Below are 20101 nucleotides of genomic sequence, written 5' to 3' on the forward strand. Positions count from 1 at the left end.
TCATGTGGATGTCCAGTTACTCTGGCTCCTTTGCTGCAGCAAGTGGTCTTGGAGGCCTTGTTGAACATCAGTGGACCATAAATAGGGGGGCTTGTTTCTGGACTCCACCATCTGTCCACTGACCTGTACATCTGTTATGGGGCTGGTACCACACATTCCTGATTACTGTGGCTTTGAAGTAAGTTTCAGGATTAGGAAGTGTGAGTGTTCTGGCTTTATTCTTCATTTGCAAGATTGTTTTAGAGATTCTGGGCCTCTTGAATTTCTACGTTGATTTTGTGTTAATATATTAGTTTTCGTATATGTCCAATGTTATAGTTTCAAAGTTTGGTTTTCCATTGTGGCTTTAATCCCTGCTGTAACATTTTTGTTTTGTTTTTTTTTTTTTAAAGAAATCTTTAAAGGCCTCTCTTCCCTTCTGTCAACACGGTGTCCCTCCCTTTCCTGGGGTGACTGCTGCTCATGGCTTAGTCTCTTCTCTCCCCCAGGTGGCTTTTCTTGTGGGTATTTCGGTTTCTGTGTTTCATGGCATGCTTTCCTCCAGGATCTGGTAATCCTTAGCTGTGTGGCCCCTGTTGAGAGCAGGCACTGCTGTGGTTTGGGTGTCTCCAAAGGCCCAGGTGCCAGAAGCCTGCATCTCGGAGTGATGATGGCTTGGAGATGGCAGAATATAAAGGTGAGGCTTGGTGGGAAGTCCTTAGGCCAGTGGGTTGCTGCCCTGCAGAGGGTTCAGGTTGCTCTCAGGGGACCCTGAACATCTTGAGAGCAGGTTGCTGCAGGAGCCTGGCCCCTGGAGGCTTTTGGCTTCCTGTCTAGTGACGTGGTCACTCCCTTGTGGGCGCTCCTCTGCCATGGGGCCCCACTGGGTCCAGAGCAATGGGGTTGCCTGGGCTTGAACCTCCAGCCTCCCGCACAGTGAGCATGGCGACCTTCCTTCCTTTATACAGTTAGCTGCCCGCGCTTTACTCCTATGGGCTAATGCAAGTCTTGTGGTATGTTTTTCTTTGATATTCCTTTTCTTTGAGATTCCTTGTGGGGTTATCTGGGCAGGTCCCTGCAGGAGATCTCCTAAACTTGCTGGCTTCCTGTGCAGGCCTCCACCAAGTCCTCTGTCTCTAGGACTGCGTGCCTGACCTGGACTCCTGTCCATAGGGCCAGACTTCATGGGAGAAGACGCACTGCAGAACTGCGGTCCTGTACCAGCTGCCCTTCCTCTCCCAGGCTCACCAACTCTGAGATTACTTGGGGCATCTGTGCCACAAGTCAGGGTTTTTCTTTGATGCCAGTTTGGGACTAAAGTTTCATATTCACCTATTTTCTAGCTTCTAGAATTCTCTCACTACTGTTTTCCCTCTTCTTTTCTTTGTTGCTTTAAGTGGGGCTTGGTGGGGAAGCAGAAGTAGGTACTCAACTTACTCCTATTTTAACCAGATCTAAATTATTCCATTGATAGTGTGTGCATGTCGTGTCCATTTCCATGTCTGTCTTTTTCATCAGAAGTTGAGTATCTCAAGACTGTATCCCAACTACCTGTTCAAGATAGGCTTCAATTGTATTAAAAAAAAATATTTTATTTTTTTGTTGCAAAGTCAGATATACAGAGAGGAGAGACAGAGAGGAAGATCTTCCGTCCGATGATTCACTCTCCAAGTAACCACAATGGCCGGTGCTATGCCGATCTGAAGCCAGGATCCAGGAACCTCCTCCAGGTCTCCCACAGGGGTGCAGGGTCCCAAAGCTTTGGGCCATCCTCGACTGCTTTCCCAGGCCACAAGCAGGGAGCTGGATGGGAAATGGAGCTGCTGGGATTAGAACCGGAACCCATATGGGATACTGGCGAGTTCAAGGTGAGGATTTTAGCCTTAGGCCATGACTCCAGGCCCTCAATTGCATTTTTAAAAATTGACAAATTGTATTACCAGGGATTAATCTCTTGATGATGGTTTTCTGAATTAATAAATGGGACAAGTAGGTCTGTGTCACCCGAGGAGAGAAAATTCACTGTCTGCTTTTGGTCTGATGGTGCTGGGACTGCTGGATCACAACGCGCTGTTACATAATTGTTCTGTTTTGCATGAAGTCCCAGAGACAGTTCATTCAGCTAATCCCAGACAGTCTGCCATTTTAGAACCGAATAATTAAAACGGGCTCTGAGAGCTCGTGTAGTAAATCCCTCTCTGTCGGCTGAAAGTGTTATTAGTCCATCAGAGCGCCAAGAAGTGGGGTCAGCTCATCACATGAATTTATTCTACGTGTTTTTAAAACCATGGTTCTCTGGCTCAGCTTTCCGCAAAGGAGGATAAAGGAAGAAGAATGGCAAGTGCTCCTTCCAGGACCTCAGACACGATGGTGCCCGTCCCTCCAAGGCCTTCACATTCTCTGCCCAAAAGCCAGGGGTTGGCAAGGAGTGCCCCTGCTGCCAACCCACGAGCCTGCAGAGTGGGTGCTCAGTGCCTGGGCTGCCGTTCCTGACTCCAGGCGGAGCCTGACAAGGCCTCGTGCAGGGCCAGGTTTCTTACTGCCACGAGAGATTCTTGACTTCACCAAAGCATGGCATATGATATTGAACGTGCCAAAGCTGCCTAAGAAAGTCCTCCGAAGAACAGATGGAGAGAGAAAGTAAAGCTTTTTATTATGGAACTTTTTAAGCAGAATGAAATAAAACAGTAAAGGTAGTAAAATTCAGCCCAGTTTCTCCCGGCTCCCACCATTAACCGTTGCTGACAGATCTGTTCTTATCCCTCCTTCCTTCTCAAGAAATGTCTGCTGAAATAGATCAAAGCAAGTGCCAGTCATCTTTGCTCAGAACTGCTTTCTTTTTTCTCTTTTTATTTTTCAGAACTACTTTCAAATGGCTTATTACTACACAGAATGGTTGCCTTTTTTTTAATATAAAAATAGAGCACCATTATCATCCCAAACAAAATCAATAATTTCCTAATATTTACTACTTAACAGCCCTACCCATGTTCAAATTTCCCAGATTACCTGAAAAACATTTTTACACAGAAAATGTGCTGCAATCAAGACCCAAATAAGATCCACTCATTGCATTTGGTTCCTGTGTTTCCTGAGTCTCTTGCAATTCATAATGAAAACCATATTCTCTAACTTGCATATGATTATGTGTTTAGAAAATGAAGGTGGGGCCTGGTATGGTAGTGTAGTGGCTAAATCCTTGCCTTCATGCACCGGGATCTCATATGGGCTCCATTCTGTGTTCTGGATGCTCTACTTCCCTTCCAGCTCCCTGCTTGTGGTCTGAGAAAGCACTTGAGGATGGTCCAAAGCCTTAGGACCCTGCACTCACGTGGGAGACCTGGAGGAAGCTCCTGGAGCCTGGATTTGGATCAGCTCAGCTCTGGCCATTGTGGCCACTTGGGGAGTCTCTGTCTCTCCTTCTCTCTGTATATCTGTCTTTCCAATAAAAATAAGGAAATCTTAAGAAAATGGAGATGATTCAGGAAAGGCTGTGTTTGCCACCGGGGTGACTTTATTCTAATCTGAGATTTTTCCACCACTGCATGTGCCCTCAAGAGCTCCAAGCCGAGGTTATGTGCTGACCTGTGCCTCCTGTTAGTGGGATTAGAATTCAGCAGTCCCCTAAAACAGAACCGCACTGACACAGCTAACCAAACTTGGGTGGCGTCTGCCTTCCAGGTTTATGAATGGTTCAGAGTCTGCCTGTTGTGTTAGAAAATCATGAATCATGCAGTATAGTGAACCAGTTCCACACCTGGATTTATGGAAAGCAGGTTCAGTGTTGAATACTGTTCTAGGAGGGCTTTTGAACCAATTCATTCTACTGGCAGTTATGCAATAGGAAGTCATGAGTCCCGTGATTCTTACTTGGCCATGATGAAAATGAATCCCAAGACTTTTGGTAGGCCCTCCTCTGCTTCCTGGGTTTAACTTCATCGATCCAGTTGCCCAGCATTACTCTCCCTTTTCCACATCTCCTCTGATCATATTCCATGACCGTGTATGGAGTGTCTGCCATATGTCACATGCGTTATGAACCAGACCTTGCAGAATCTGTATAGCCACTGTGGACCTGGTTGGTCCATTTGGTGGCTATGAAAGCCTTGGTCCAGAGGCTGGCAGATTGTTCAGGGTCACTGGGCAATCAAAGCCTTGATTGTGCCAGCGCTCACCTTGCCCTCCATAGAATTTGCTAGTGATGGGGTCAGCAAAGGGAGGCAACAGGACATTTAAAACAGGACTGATACCTGCTCCATGGAATCCCCCGCAGACATAGAGCTTCCCATCCACTGCTCCTGCGTTGGTAGAATTGGTTCGAAGCGAGAGGAGGGGACTGGGCATGGGTGGGCCCTCCCGCCAGAAGTCACCATCTGGGTTGTAGATCTCCACCACGTCAAGGCATTTTCGAACTTGGCCTCTATCTCGACCATCACAGCCAATTCCACCTGCAGAGAAGCATGCGCAGAGATTAGAACTGAATCCCCAACGTACACAGTGCCCTCTGCATGGGATGTGGGTCACACAGGCAGGCCTCTGCATGGGGTGTGGGTCACACAGGCAGGCCTCTGCATGGGATGTGGGTCGCACAGGCAGGCCTCTGCATGGGGTGTGGGTCACACAGGCAGGCCTCTGGGTCTTGGGCTTTTCTCTTTCTTGCCTGATGCTACTTCTAAGAGAATTTCTAAGCAATAGGGATATCTTCTGTGCAATTTGTTGTCAGAATGCAATGTCATCTGTATTTGTGGCCTTGCCCCTATTTGTGTCCGTGCACAAGACTGATTCTACGACAGACCCATGGCTCCCCAACATCCAGTGCTGGTACCCAGTGGGCATCTCCTCACCTTAGGAATCTCAGGACTGAAAGAGGGGATGACCTGAGTTGGATGTCTGCCTCACCGTGAACTGTTTGCAGTGACCTCCTGAGCAGGCCGACCAGGGAGGGGAAGGACACAAGCGAGGCCCTAAACCCGAATGCTCGGTGCATCCTCGGATTCACAGTTCCTTCCGTGCTTGTTCATGAACCACCAATAAGATGCAAAACAATGTGCTCAGTGACAAGGAGCTTAAAAAGACCAAAAAAAAAATAAATAAAATAAAAAAATAAAAAGCTTCCTGCCCTTCAGAAATGAATAAGGTGGGAAGAGTCATGCAAGTTGACCTTGGACCCTGCCCTCCCTGGGAAAGGCAATTGTATGGACTCCTCAGCCCACTGCAGCAAGAAGCACAGGTTTGTCAGCAGGTTCTTCCCTCCTGAGCCCACAGTGACCAGGGTAAAACCCAGGGCCTTGCTTCCTGTGCCTGAGGTGAATCCTCAGAAGGATGACTCTCCTGTGTCACAGATGCGGCTCTGGTCAGTGACTTTATTCCATCCAAACCCATGGCCCCATCCGCATGGCCAACCAAGGAGCCAGGCTGTGCTGGCCGCTGCCAGACCAGCTTTCATGAGTGGTCCCCAGTGTGGGCAGTGGCATTGCCCGTATGTGAGCTAAGACAGAGTGTGTGTCGTCCCCAACCATGTACTTTCACCCTTCAGGGCAGTGGCAGGATCCCGTTCCTCTGTTACCTGCCTTCCCATCTTGCTCATGGTTCTGTGGCTTTCTGCCCTGCAGCCCCTTTACCCAGCGTGGTGCCCAGCTTCACTTTGCCTCTGCCATCCCTGACTGTCTAGTGGGACAGCACTGTGCCTGCCAAGGGCAAAGGCCACCTTTTGTGCTCCCTGTGCGTCCCAGAACCTGTCACATAGTACTCAGGGACCCCACACAGACCGATGGGAACAGCCTGCTTTCACCTCAGTTAGGTCCCTACCAGACATGGGTGGCAACAGGAGAGGACCCAGTGTCTTTATGGTTGGGGCCTGCCCTGCGTCCTGTCCCAGTGTGAATCCAGGGACTGGACCTGTAAACTCAGGAAGCTCTTGGGCTGTCTTCTCTCTATCCAAGTGTATAAACAACTGAGCTGGCCACAGAGCCGGGCCTGAGGTGCAGCACTTGCAGGGAGGGGGCATGCTGGCGTTGGTGGGCGATAAGCGCTGCAGCCTGTAGCTCACCTTGTACAGCGGGGCTGCGGTGGTGAGAGGTTTCCGGGCCTAATAATAAAAAGTGAGGATTTCCTGTCCGCAGGGAGGGAGATCTTAAGAAGATCTGTCTGTTGCCGGTGAGCTCAGCAGCCACCCCCAAGGTAAGACTAAGCTGCCTTAGCTGTAAGGGAGATGTGGAGAGCTGCTGCTAGCTGCCTTGCACCCTGGCCATAACTTGAGGGGACGGGTAGGTGGAAGCAAGTGGCAGGGGTCTCTGTTCAGGATGCCCCAAGCAGCCACCCTCCTGAACGTAATGCAAAAGTTTTGCTTCAAAGTGTGTTGGAAAGTGTGTTGGCGTAGGCCACATAGAAAGTGGGTATCACTCCCTGGCTCCATGGGGACATTTGGCTTGCTGTCCCTGCTGCTGGGATGCTGAGTGTGCTTGGTTATAAGGTGCAGCCCCAACCCTGCAGACCAGCCGTTGAGGTAGGTGTCTTATCTCTTGGCCAGCAGGCAGTTCGCAGGCTCTGCAGCAGAGTGACAGGGAGTGCTGGGGGAGTCTGCTTCCATTTCTGGGCCTTAATGCCTGGACACACTCTGGGTCACTCAGCTGTAATTCCAGCGGCAGCTACACTAGGCTGGCAGCCGACTCTGTGAGCTTCAGCTGCAGGTGAATCTTGATTAGATAAATAATCAGACACAGGCAGGCTCTTTATTAATAAATCAGCACTAGTGCTACCAGAGAGGTCCTTTGATGAGAGAAGTCCTAGGGTAGGATCAACACTTGGGTAGAATTTCAATGAGAAGCCGCCGTGTCTTGATATGCCACCAGAACCTTTGAGCGTGACTCTTCATTTGTTCAAAAAACAGACAGCTAGAAAAAACATCCTCGCAAGCCCTACCCAAGTGAACCTCCAGTGTAGAACCCAGGCGGTGGTTTGCAGGGGAAGGGATGATAGACAAGGACTGCGACCCCTCTCCTCACTCGTTTTTGCAAGGATGAAGGTTCCCAGTTTGTTCTCTGCCAGTCTAGAGTCCCTCCTGGGGGCTGCAGGAGAGAACCTCTCACTGACACCCCTTCTCCTGAAGCCTGGCAGGGGCCTGGCTGAGGGCAGAGGGTGGTGGCTCATCCCTGATGTGCCCTAAGGATTTGTGTTCAAGTCACCCTTGAATGTGACAGCACCGGTCCTAGCAGGCTTCCACCAGGTGGTGGTGGATCCTGCACTCTCCTGGGCTGATCCGGGATAGGAGGGAACCATGCCATGGTTCTGAGACTTCTAGAACAGGTGCTGAGGAAGCCCTCGGGTAGAACATGCAGTTTATAACCATGGTGGGCATTGTGTGGTATGGAGCAAGCTTTGGAAAATAGACTGCTTCCTATTACCACTTATCAGCTGCATGGAGGTGCTAAATTTTCTCTAAGCCTCAATTTTCATGTCTGCATATAAAGGATGATATTAATTTTAAAAATTGTTGCAAAGATTGCATTTTTTAAAAAAGTTAAAAGTGTAGTTTACTGAAAGATCTGTATCTTCACATAAAGCAATAGCAAACAATCCAATCTAAAAGATTAAAATAAATGTAGATAACTCTAACACTAGCCATGTATTTATTAAGCTGAAGTCACTGTGTTTTTATACACTGCATCCAATATTTTACATAGGACATTCATTCTTAAGGCAGAAAAAGTGAATTTCACATGGAATGACTTGGTTCTTACATCTAAGGGTCAAACTGGGAGTAGACTCGGGCAGACAGATTCCTTGCTAACAAGAATTTATTTGTGATGACAACTTTAAGAATCTGAGGGTATGAGACATGCGTTTGGGAGAACATAAAAGATGGAATTTTAAAGATATGAAATAGGATTTTGAAACAGCAGTCAATGAGACTAAGCATTTTATTATGAGGTCAAAGTATTCCCATAATAAACTAATAACCCTTGACAGATTCTTTCTGATACAGGACATAAAAGGTGTGAAATATCAAAGAATAATCTTTTGGGGATATGTTACTTTAGGTTTCAAGGTCTAGTATAAAAGTTCAAGCAGTTGAACGTCAACTCAGGCTGCTACTCAAAGGCTACGCTTAGGATATTCTACCCCAGCGACAAAACCCTGTGCAGAGAGGAGATAAGTATGGCTACAACTGAAGCTCCTCCTCGCAAACGTGTGCCAAAAACACTTGTCAGATTGCGTTTTTAAAAACTTTTTATTTGTCATGACGCAATTGCACAGACTCGGGGATTTCCCTTCCGCATCCCCATTCCCTCCCCCCCCCCCCGTTTTCCCTGGATTGTTTACAGTAATGTAGTCCCTCAGCAACCATCTCAAGTCCATTATTGTGCTATTTATGTGCATCATGACATTGTAGGTATAGACAATGGTAAAAGTCCAGTATCCTCTTGCCAAGATCTATTTAGCAGTTTCACTGGGAGTCCTCCTTTTATTCAGCAATACAGATGCATATTGCAACGTATCTTCCCTTGTATGCTGGTCTCCACTGTGCAGTTCTTCTATGTGAATATATATGTACATACATTTTTACCCATATATCTGTTGATCTTGTATTTTGCATGAAGATTGTATTATACCAGAGAGAACATATGATATTTGTTCTTTTTAGATTGGCTTATTTCACCTAGCGTAATGGTCTCTTAGTTGGACCATTTTGTTGCAAATGGTAGAATGTCTTTCTTTTTGATGGCTGAGTAGGATTCCATGGAGTACATATACCAGTTTCTTTATCCGTTCCTCTTGACAGGCATCTGGGTCATTTCCATGTCTTCACTATTGTGGACACATCTCATTTCCTTTGGTTATATTCTCAGCAGTGGGACAGCTCAGTGACAGATCAGTTTTCAGTTGTCTTAGCACTCTCCATGCTGACTTCTGTGCAATGTGGAACTTCCGGCACTCCCACCAGCAGTGGAGTAGGGTACCTTTCTCCCCACATCCACATCAGCAGCTTGTTTTTAGTGAATGTAGGCCAATCTCACTGGAGTTACTTGAAATCTCGATGTGGTTTTTATTTGTCTTGCCCTGATAACTAGGGGAGCCTGAGCATGTTTTCTTATGTTTATTAGTCATTTGAATTTGTCCTTTTGAAAAATGCCTGCTCATTTCCTTCACCCACTTCTTCCCAGGGTTGTTTTGCTGCCGTTGCATTTCTGAGGCTCTTCGTAAATCCTGGACATTAGTCGCTATCTTGTGAAGTGTGCAAAAGTGTTGGTTGCCTCTCCTCTTTGCTGATCATTTCCTTTGCTACACAGAAGCACATTTTACTCACAGGGTTTTTTGATCATAAGTATTTTCCTCTAAAGCATGAAAAAAATTGTCAAGCCTTTATGATGTTTTAAAATATTTGTTACCTTCCTCTCTGCCCCCATTGAACTAAAAATAACAAATGTCATGTTTTCTTAGAAGTTCGGGAGTAGTGCTTGATCTGCTGTTTTATATCTGAAATGTAGGCAGCTGGGGAGTCACCTGCTAACTAGAACCATTCTTGCCTACTGACCTGGCTTTTTAGTGGTCTGCTTTTTTCTGTGGGTCACACAACAGCCGGAGGCTGCTGCGCCATTCTCCCAAGACGCTCCTCGTCTGTTCTCATGCCATTATTGGCACTGCCTATGCAGCTTCCCCAGCATAGAAGCTTCCAGGCATTCTGCCTGAAAAATCAGAAGTACTTCAAGCTTCTGGCTAGCTTGAAGTCATCTAAAAGTATGATTTTGGGATAGCCTTTTCATATTTGTATGACATGTCACAGAATACGTTTGTGAGTTACCCCGAGTCAGATGGATGGGCAATCAAAACCAGTTGAGAAGTCAAATATAACGAGGCAGTGGAACTACACACGGATTGATGAAGTGCCTTCTCTTTTTCATTGGCACAGCGAAGTGTAGAATGCTGCCCATCGCACATTTTGAGATATGGGTGATAAATCAATGTAGCTAAGTCGCAGTTTGGGAGTCACAGGCAAGCGCTGGTCATTTGGCTGTTATTTCTGAGTACCACGTGCAAGGATATCAGATGATAAATGTTTCAGGCACTTGGTACTCTTAACCGGAAATCTGTGTGCTGGGCTTGTTAAGCAGAAGCCTGGCTCAAACCCAGCTCTTCAGCTGCTGAACCCCTCTCTTCCAACTTCTCACAACACCAGGAGGCACTAGGGGCATCCTGCTTGCCAGCTGTGTTCCCCACCATGCTCATTTCTCCCTTGATCCCGACCATGGGAAAATGCACGTGCAAGCCGGGAAACCTCTAGGAATCAGAACACCCTGGACAGTCTGCTGCAAGAACTGATTCATGCTGTGGAACTATGCCCAGCACCCTTGCCCAACCACCTGGAACATCTGGGCACCTGGCACTGTCCTGCACTGCCCCAGTGTGCCCCTCAGTAGATCCCATGCCTGATGCAGCAGCACGACCTTGCTGTTCCCTGCGCCGTCTCTGTGGTCCCCAGTGTTACACCAGAAATCACCTGGAGGCCCACACTTCTGCTCCCCGGGTCCCACTTCAGACCTGCCGTCTTGCCATCTGCCAGGGCCAAGCTGGGCACCCACCATTTTAATAAACGACCTCAGTCATTGCAGAAACCCTTCTAGTTTTTAAAGATGGCTTGGGATTTTATTAAAGGATGAAAAGGGCAGAAATCATACCACAGTGAAGCGTGGCCCTCTCGTTTCATAAAATAATTCACTGCCAAAGCAAGCTCTGAAATGCATTTCCCGTAATAACCCAGCCTTTTATAAATGGACCGGCTCCCTCCCTTTCTCTTAATGGCATTCAAGCTGAGAGCCAGACACACACAGTGCCTTTAGGTTTGCAGTCAGCCAGCAAGGCACAAAATGGTTTCTCACAGAAAACTGCATTGACAGTCTGGGACCTGAGTTGTGTGGGAAGCCAGGCATGTCAGCTGGCTCCTATTAAGAGCGGGAATCACAAGTCATGCAGAGCCCTCCATGCCCACAGCTGATGACCCTGGTGGCATGCCCCATGAGCAGGACAGGCTGTGGGGTTGGGGAGACTGTTCTAAGAGCGTGTATTCCCCAGAATACATCACATGCAGCTGTCACATGCAGCCAGGCCCTAGGTTGCCTGGTAGCCTAGGTGACCAAGGCTGGGGGTCCCAGGGACTGTGTGAGGATGGTGTGACAAGATAGCGGCAAGTGAGGCAGGGTGCACCACATACCCGCAGTTCTCCCCAACCGGGGTGGCACCCAAGAGATGGAATTACGGGGCTGTGTTGGAGCTAACCGATGCTGCTCACTGTGTGGAGGAGGGTGGACAAGGGTCTGAAAGGGTGGTATCATCAGGACGTGACCAGGGACCTGTGGCTGGAGGGCAGGGGGCATGGACTGAGATGACGGCGGCTGGGAAGGTGGCAGGGCCCATGCAATGACTCCTGGGGCACCCACTTTCCACATGTGGTTTTGCCCAACTGTTCAAGCCAAAGCAACTCCTGAATAGGCCGACTTTTAGAAAATGCCCGATGGAGAACAAAGGCATTTTGATGAGTACATTTTCATTTCAGAAGCAAGCATAGTTTCCTGAGAAGAGTGAGCAAGGCTGGCATCGTGGTGCAGAGGGTTAAACTGCCGCTTGTGATGCTGACCCTAACCCTAACCTTAACCCTAACCCATCTTGAAGTGCTGGTCTAAGTCCCTGCTGCGATTCCATTTCTGATCCAGCTCCCTGCTGATGTGCTTGGGAAAGCAGCAGGCAATGGCCCAGGGACTCCAACCCCTGCCACTCATGCAAGAGACCTGGGTGGAGATCCACTCTCCCTGACCCAGCCTGGGCCATTGAGGTCATTTAGAGAAGGGACCAACAGATACGAGATCTCTCTGTGTGTCTCCCTTCTCTCCCTCTGTTACTCTGCCTTTCAAATAAAGAAAAAGCAAATCTTTTTTTTTTTTTTTTTTTTTAAAGATTTATTTTTTATTATTTTTTCATTGGAAAGGCGGATATACAGAGAGGAGAGACAGAGAGGAAGATCTTCCGTCCGATGATTCACTCCCCAAGTGAGCGCAACGGGCCGATACTATGCCGATCCGAAGCCAGGAGCCTCTTTCGGGTCTCCCACACGGGCGCAGGTTCCCAAAGCGTTGGGCCGTCCTCGACTGCTTTCCCAGGCCACAGGCAGGGAGCTGGAAGGGAAGCGGGGCTGCCGGGATTAGAACCGGCGCCCATATGGGATCCCGGGCGTGCAAGGCGAGGACCTTTAACCACTTGCGCCACCGCGCCGGGCCCAAAGCAAATCTTTTAAAAATATAAGAAGTGTAGCTATTACTGTAAGAGATCCAAAATGCCTGCTACTTTATCTGACGTGGAACAGTCCCTAAGCCAGCATCCTGCAGCAGAGACCTCCCCTGGGGCTCCATTGACACCTAGGTGGAACCAGGATGCCTGGTCTGAAAACTTTACTCACGGGAATCTGTGTTTATTATTGTCTACCTCATAAAAACAGGATTTAAAGATTGAAAATGAGTTAACAGTTTTTATAGCAACGGGAAAAGGCATGAAGAATGCATATTATCTTTTTTAAAAAGCCTGCATGCGTTACACAAAACTTTCTGCACCAAAATGAATTTGTCTTTTGACTGAACTTTCCACCACTTTCTGATGTTCCTGCGTATGAACCAGCATCCTTTGCGCTGCTTCTTCCAGAGAAACCAGGCTGCAATGCGGATGCAGGTGGCTTTAGCTGTCTCGCAGAATCATGACCTTCCAGTATACAAGTGACAAAAGGAAGGCACCATAAAATGCCTGGCCAGAAGCACTCTGCCCCAAACATCACCTGTTCTGCAGAGAATCCTTGGGGGGATGAGTGGGGAGGGGCGGCCGACAGAAGAGGCTGGAAGGAACTCGAGCCCGATTGAAATCGCTGAGTCACTGCAGTTGTCACTTCTTTATGAGAGTTGGTGTTCTTTTGGCCTTTCCGGAAGAGGCCCAGCAGAAGAGCCGGTTAGGAGGTGGTAAAGCTGACAAGCCCAACACTAACTCTAGGGCTGCTGAAGCTGACCAGCCTGACTTTATGCTTGTGTCAAGAAGGCTTTGGATGGATGGCCAGGATACGCCATCCAGCACACAACTAGTGTGTGCTCCTCGGCTAGGCTGTCGTGACTCCAGAACCCGTTTTCGTCTAAATTCAAGTTATGCATGGTCTGAGACTGTGTGCACTATTGCCAGCTCTTTCCAGAGTTTAAAACGGCAGATATTAACTCAGGGCCAGTGTCCTGACATCTTTACAGCTCAAAGCAGAACTCCAGGGGTATGTGGTAGCCACCAGGTCCAGCCGCTCTGTGTTCCCCTGGTAGCTTCTTGTGGAATTCACGATTCACAGTGTGTTCCTCACATGAACACGTGTGCGCGCTCCTACCCAGAAAAGCTGGTCTTGGGGACATACAGCATGTCCATGGCATGGACTTACAGGGGAGGGAAGGAAGAAAGCAGAGAGACTGGGTGTGCAGAACTGAGTTTTATCCGCTTAGGCAAGCGCATGCGTGAGGAGCCTATAGCCTGAAGCAGATGTCGCGTGAGAAGCGCCAGATGAGTAATGGGAGGACGGCAGACAGGAATAGGAATTGGAGCACTCTGGGGACCGCAGGGAGCGTGCAGGCAGCCGCCTGGGAGGGATCCCGAAGCCCAGGACGAGGGAGCCTCAGGAAACGGCTGACAAGAATGGAAAGCTACTGCTGTGTGAGTTCCCATCAGGCCTGGGGAGTGGGCAGAGCTGGATCCCACCCCCAGGGGCTGTGAACCAAAGCCTTCCAGACAGCCACAGGCCCAGGGTCTGCAGGAAGATCCCTGGGCGAGGAGATGGCCTCCCAAAGCCCACTTGTGTGTGAGGCTTTCGAGTGAACCTTCCCAGCGCCATGGGCCCTGCTCTGTGAATGTCCATTCTCTGCCGATCTACCCATGTGTGTCTGGTGGAGGAGGATGGCCACCCTGAGTATGTATTCTGGTCCTCTGGCTCCACGGGTCTGGGGACAGAGTGACCCCAGCACAGCAACACTTCCCAACTGAACCACACAGGACAAGGAAGATGAGATGTCTAGATTGAGCCTCAGTAGGGCACCATGGCATCTCCTTGATGTCTGGTATGGAGACTGCTACAGGAAAGTTGGCAGTAGTGCTGATCCATACCTGAGTGAGAAAGAAAGGCCTGGGCTGAGAGAGGGGAAATACATCCTCATGAGATGTGTGCATCCTCATGAGATCCAAGAACCCAGGTGTGAACCCCATCTTATTAGGTCCTGTGTGGAAGTCAGACTGTTTGATGCCAGCTAGGGAGAAGATTCATTGGCTGGTCAGTCTGTCAGATTCTGCAAGGGGGTAACTGCCTCCCCAGGGGACCCCACCTCCTGCCCTACTCTGCAGGACTTTACCCAAGAATTCTGCAGGGCAGATTCCCAAGGAAACAAGCCCCGTCTACCTTTGGCTGACACAGAAGACCTGAGAGTCCAGTTCTTGGTACATCACAACCCAGTCTAAACTTCTCTTCCCACGTAGTTCTGGATGGTAATGTAGCCTGGCTTTTCTGTGCTGCCCAGAGTGGGTCCTGCTGTTGCTGACACTTGAGGTTGAACCTGTGTCACTGCCATGGAGGAGGTATGACAGGTGCTGTCCAAGCAAAAAAAAATGCAAACCAGTCATTGAGGAAGGCTCAGTCTGGTTTTTGTGGACAGATTTGGGCAATCTCCATTGTTCCATCAGGCTGCCCGTTAACCCCTTCTTGTAAACATTCTTGTTTGTTGCACAGCTTGATGTGTTTATCCAGTCTAAAATCTACACAGCCGTTTTCCTGACAAACTGAGCATCAGCCCCACAAAGCAGACCTTGTGTGTGGGGAGAGGCAGCAGCCAAGAGTCTCTGGCCTGCTCGTCACCTTCTCTCCTGCTGTTGTGGCTGATGGGAGGCTAAAATGGAGCTGTAGGGGGTCAGTGGTAGCCCACATTGTATGGAAAAGTCAGTGGTCCTACAGTCTCATCACAAGTCGGTGTCAGAGCTGGTTTCCAGCCTGAGCAGTCACTGTTTGCTTGTCAGCCATGTCAGGAGATGGAGACGGCCTGCCTCTCCGAAGAGGAGCCCACCGCTGGCTGACTCTTCCAAGGCTAAGTGGACATTCTCTTGTCTGGGAAGTGAGCATGAGCCGCACTTATAAATGACAGTGAGCCATCCCATCCTTGTCACCAACGGTGACCTACACCAAACTCCTGCTCACTGCCCTGCGTGAGACCAGCCTGCTTCACTTGACCAGCCTGCTTTGACCAGCTCACCCGTGCTGGGACAAGGAAGAAGTAAATTCAGAATTTTGGCTTTCAGTTGGCATTTTGCTGAAAAGCAGATGAATTGGCTGTCTTAGGAACTCTGGCATACTCTGTCCGAATCCCTCGTTCTTGGGTGTCAGCTACACCTTTGTCTGTACTTGACTGACTGCTCCCTGTGAAGTGAGCTGGCAGATAATGCCATGCTGTCCCCAGAGTGTGCCATTCCCTGCATGCACAGCCAGCCTGGCCACATCTGATCCTGGTTTGCCAGTCCCTCTGGGCATCGACTGTTTTTCTTCTCTGGCTTCTTAGCACCCAGCCCGGGTCTGGCTTGTTCTTTGCCCTAACAAGTATTTGTTTCATCAAATTATAGCATAATAAGAAAATTCAGTCTCTTTCCAGTGGAAATTGCTGGTCTCCCTGGCACTAATGCTGCTCAATTGAATTTCACCTGTTACTAGGAAAGGCTTTCTTTCCATCCATTTATCTCCTCCCTCAGTTCCAAGAGGTCAAACTTTATTTCGCTTATCCAGTGCCTGAGGATGGTTTTCTTTGAGTCTCAGGCTGTTTCTTCTTTATCACCAGCTTGGGGCCTTGCTCTCCTCCCACCCCTCTCACTTATCATTTTGAATTTATAAACCATATTTTCTTTTCCCAGTATGTGTTTTTCTCCTTCCCTTTATTTCTTCCTTGGCACATGTTGTGATTCTCCTATGTGTTGCAAAAAATAACAGTAGGTTAAGAAAATCATGAGCAAAATCCAAAAGTCTTAAAATGTCACAGAAATTGTATTACAATCTTATCTTAACCTCTAAAACCAATGCCAAGAGAGGACAAAAGAAGCACAGATCATAAAATACACACTTCTTCAAAGCCGTACTTGGCTGTTGGCCTGGGCTGCCCTTTATAAGAGCATAAGTAAGGTCAGAGAGCAAAGTTAGTGAGTTTCGTCTCCCCTGCTGTTCTGGCTCATACCTGGCTTATGCAACAGTGTTGTATCAGCGGGGACTTCACTTGCTTCCGTCTTTACAAGTGAGAATTCCTAGAGCTTCAGATTTTTATCCATTCTGTTTCTCAGCTTGTCCTGGGTAACGTGGCATTCTAGAGAGAGAACTACTGCCCATCTGTCTGCTCCAGAGTGCTGTGCAGGGCAGAAGGCAGTAGGCAGACCCCAGGCTGTCACAGTCTTCAGGCTTAAAAATTCCAAATAGGCCTGGCCTTTGAAGTTCCTCAAAGCTGAGTGCAGGTACGATTGAATTCGTTTGAAAAGCGCCAAGCTTCTATTCCTTTCCGCGGCTTGAGCTCCGGCCCATCTCCTCTTATTGCCCCAGGTATTGCTAACATCGGATGCACTGTTGGCTCTCACAGCTTGCCGTCGGTACCAAGTCATTCCCTCTGTCTCTGCTAGTCTGTTGAACAATTCCATTACTCTTTCAAGGGTGAGCTCATGGTCCACCTCCCTGAAGCCTTTTCTGATAACTTGGGCTTGTTATAACCTCTATAAATAGCAGTCAGCACATTGAACTCTGCCTCATGCGTCTTCCCGCCCAGGTTTCTGTAGTTGATGTTCACACTTCTGCTGTCTCTCCCTCCAGCATTTGGTAAAGAACAGGTTTTTTTTTTTTTAAGATTTATTTATTTTTATTGCAAAGTCAGATATACAGAGAGGAGGAGAGACACAGAGAGGAAGATGTTCTGTCTGATTATTCACTCCCCAAGTGACCACAACAGCCGCGTCATGGCTGGTGCTGTGCTGATCTGAAGCCAGGAGCCAGGAACCTCCTCCAGGTCTCCCACACAGGTGCAGAGTCCCAGGGCTTTGGGCCATCATCGACTGCTTTCCCAGGCCACAAGCAGGGAGCTGGATGGGAGGTGGGGCTGCCGGGATTAGAACCGGTGTCCATTTGGGATCCTGGTGCGTTCAAGGTGAGGACTTCAGCCACTAGGACATGGCTCAGGGTCCTAAAGAGCAGGATTTTGTGGAATGTCTATCCCAGTGAACAGATAATGGTTGCAAGTGGGCCAGGCAAAATCGATCACTACAGTGTTTTGTCACGTGTTTATCAGGTCCTAATGATGTGCCAGAAGGGCACTAAATTAGAACAGTTGAAGGTAGGGACATTTCAGCTTGTTCTGCAGCTTAAAAAAATATGGGGCCAGCATGATAGCCTAGTGGCTAAATTCCTTAACTTTCATGCACCGGGATACCATATGGATTCATGTCCTCGTGGCCCCGCTTCCCATCGAGCTCCCTGGGAAAGCAGTTGAGGACGGTCCAAAGGCTTGGGACCCTGCACCTGCATGGGAGACCTGGAAGAAGCTCCTGGCTCCTGGCTTCGGATCAGTTCAGCTCTGGCCATTGCAGCCACTTGGTGAGTGAATCAGCAGACAGATTTTCCTCTTGGTTTCTCTTGCTCTCTGTATATCTGCCTTTCCAATAAAAATAAAATAAATCTTCAAAAAAAATAGGTTCTTTCATTCCTCAGTTCTTTTCAACACCTAGGCTTGTTTTGTACTGTTAAATCCTAGTTTGGGCTCAAACCCTTTCAAGGATAATCTGGGAATGTGGCTCCAAATGTGCCTGTTCTCCCGGAGGTAGAAGTCACCTGGTTTTGGGCCTCAGGGCTAATCCCCAAGGGAGGCTGGGAGTGGCCCTGCTGCGGAAGTATTCAGTGAGGAGTTATAAAGCTGTGCTGGGATGTGTGAGTTATCCCGTGGGAAAACATCCCAGAATTCCATAACAGTGAGCCATTCCCTCAAGTTAGTCCCTGTGGGGAAAGCCTAGTTTGTGATCTTTGATACAAGATAAGGAAATGCCAGAGTTCTGGAACCCGAATGTTGAGGATCGAGGTGCCAGAGTGCAGGGCCAGCGCCCCTGCCCGCAGAGGACTCCGGGTTAAGCAGAACCCGGTGTTTTCCCAAGGGCCCACTTGCTCAGGATGGCTTCTGGCGCAAGCACAGTACACCTGTAGAGCAGATGGCAGCTGTCAGGTGGAAGGGAGGAGGGTGGAGGCCATGGCCTTGCCCTCAGACACCTGCTCCTGGTCGCTTTGTGCATTTCATGGTCAACGGTTGGAATGAAGTACTGATCCCCTTCACCCCATACCTCACCCTGACAGGCCATGCCTTTTCGCCTTTATAGAAGTTTAAACAAGAACTGTGTGTCTGTAATGTGTAATGGTAACCATCCTTTCCCTTGCTTGGTGGCATGCCAGGCCAGTGATCACAGTGCAACTAGGAAAGCACATTTTGAAGGCTGTGAGAGAAGAGTGGAAAAATGGGGATGACTGGAAGAGCCAGGATGGCAGACAGGGAGGAGCCCTGCCGAGATGGGCTTCTGCCCCCAGGTGTTGGTTCATTCTGACCTGATTGTCACAGAGGACTCCAGGGAAGGGGAGCGAAAGCAGAGCAGTGTGTGGTGATGGTCGGGAGGGCTCTGGGATGACAGACAGGGTGCAAGAGGATCTGCAGAGAGGAACCTCACGCCCAGTGCTGATGACCAGGGCAGTCTAGGATCATGGGGCAGAGCTCCTAATGGACTGAGCAATCTCTCCCTGGGGACTTGATCCAGTAGGTGAGTGAGTCTGGCCCGGGACAAGGACCTTGAACCCACACACTAGGGAGTGAGCTCCTTTGGAGTTAGCTGCCAGGGAGGCATGAGCTGGGTGCCTGTTACATTTCAGGATGGAGCAGGCAGAACTGTGCCAGGCTCACAGGTGTACCCTGGGAGAGCGGAGCCTGAGGGCCAGGGTACAGACTGCCAGCCAGGAGGGCTGGGGCTGCCTGAGGCTGTAATGTAGGCCTATGCAACTTCATCCTTGGTGAGAGGCAGTGCCCAAGGGACCAAGGGAAGGCAGGTGCCTCTGCAGCGAAGGATGGTGTCAGGGGTCTGTGCTCAGCACGCAGTAAAGGGCTGCCAGGCAAGGGGACAGTGGGACACAGGACTGCTACAGGAGGAAAGGTGTGAGAGGGAGAGTCACATGTTATCCTGATGCTGGAATTTGGCAGACAAATGAAAGAGATGATCAATGAAAGAAAGAAAAAGATGAGTGAGAACATTGCAGAAGTTCAGTAAATAATTGGAATTTGAAAGAATAAGGTGGATATTCTAGAACTGAAAAATACAGTAATTGAAAACAAGATCTCCCTGAATGGAATTAGCCGCAGCTGGACAAAATAGGAGACCACCCCCCCACCCAATAGTGAATCTAAAGATAACATTAAAAAAAAAAACACCTTTACAATGAACTATGGCTAGAGATCAGGATGCACAGAGAATTCAGATAAAATCTAAGAGATATGTAGTACGCATAGCTAAAGGCCTAGCCGAGGACTCATTGGAGTCTCACAAGGAAAGATGACAGAAGAAAGTGGAAGCAATATTCAAAAAGGTAAGAGCTGAGATTTCTCCAACACTGATGAAAATGTCAGTCTGTAAATCACAGAAGCTTGGCAAGTCACAAGCAGAGCAGAAACCAGGAGCCACACGTGAGCAGACCGTGGCGGGCTCACTGAGAACCAGGCTGGGCTGCGTCAGCTTCCAGGGGGCCACAGCGGGCCCGACACTGTGCTTCTCAAATAGATTGACGTATTACAAATGTTGAGAGAAAAATAGACTGTCAGTCTAGAATTCTATTACCAGCAAGATATGCTTCAACAATGAAGACAAAACACGTTCGCAGAGAACCACACGCCAAGAAAATTCATTATGAACAGACTTGCACTAGCACAGATATTAAAGAAGCAATTTAAAGGTTGGAAGCCTGCAGCTACAGGAAGCAATGACGAGCGCTGGGAATAATCACTTCATGATGCAGTGTAAAGAGTTGTTT

The 20101-nt window shown here is 48.7% G+C and overlaps 1 protein-coding gene across 1 annotated transcript in view; it reads right to left on the reverse strand.

Moving 5' to 3' along the window:
* KBTBD12 (kelch repeat and BTB domain containing 12) overlaps window positions 1-20101 on the reverse strand; it is a 42057-nt gene that overhangs the window by 9477 nt on the left and 12479 nt on the right. Inside the window, exon 4 of the mRNA XM_040994916.1 lies at window positions 4230-4427. Coding sequence (XP_040850850.1) covers window positions 4230-4427 — 198 coding nt within the window. The remainder of the gene's footprint in view (window positions 1-4229; window positions 4428-20101) is intronic.

This window comes from Ochotona curzoniae, unplaced genomic scaffold, assembly GCF_017591425.1.
Source record: "Ochotona curzoniae isolate NIBS_2020 unplaced genomic scaffold, NIBS_Ocur_1.0 contig_908, whole genome shotgun sequence".
Taxonomy (NCBI): domain Eukaryota; kingdom Metazoa; phylum Chordata; class Mammalia; order Lagomorpha; family Ochotonidae; genus Ochotona; species Ochotona curzoniae.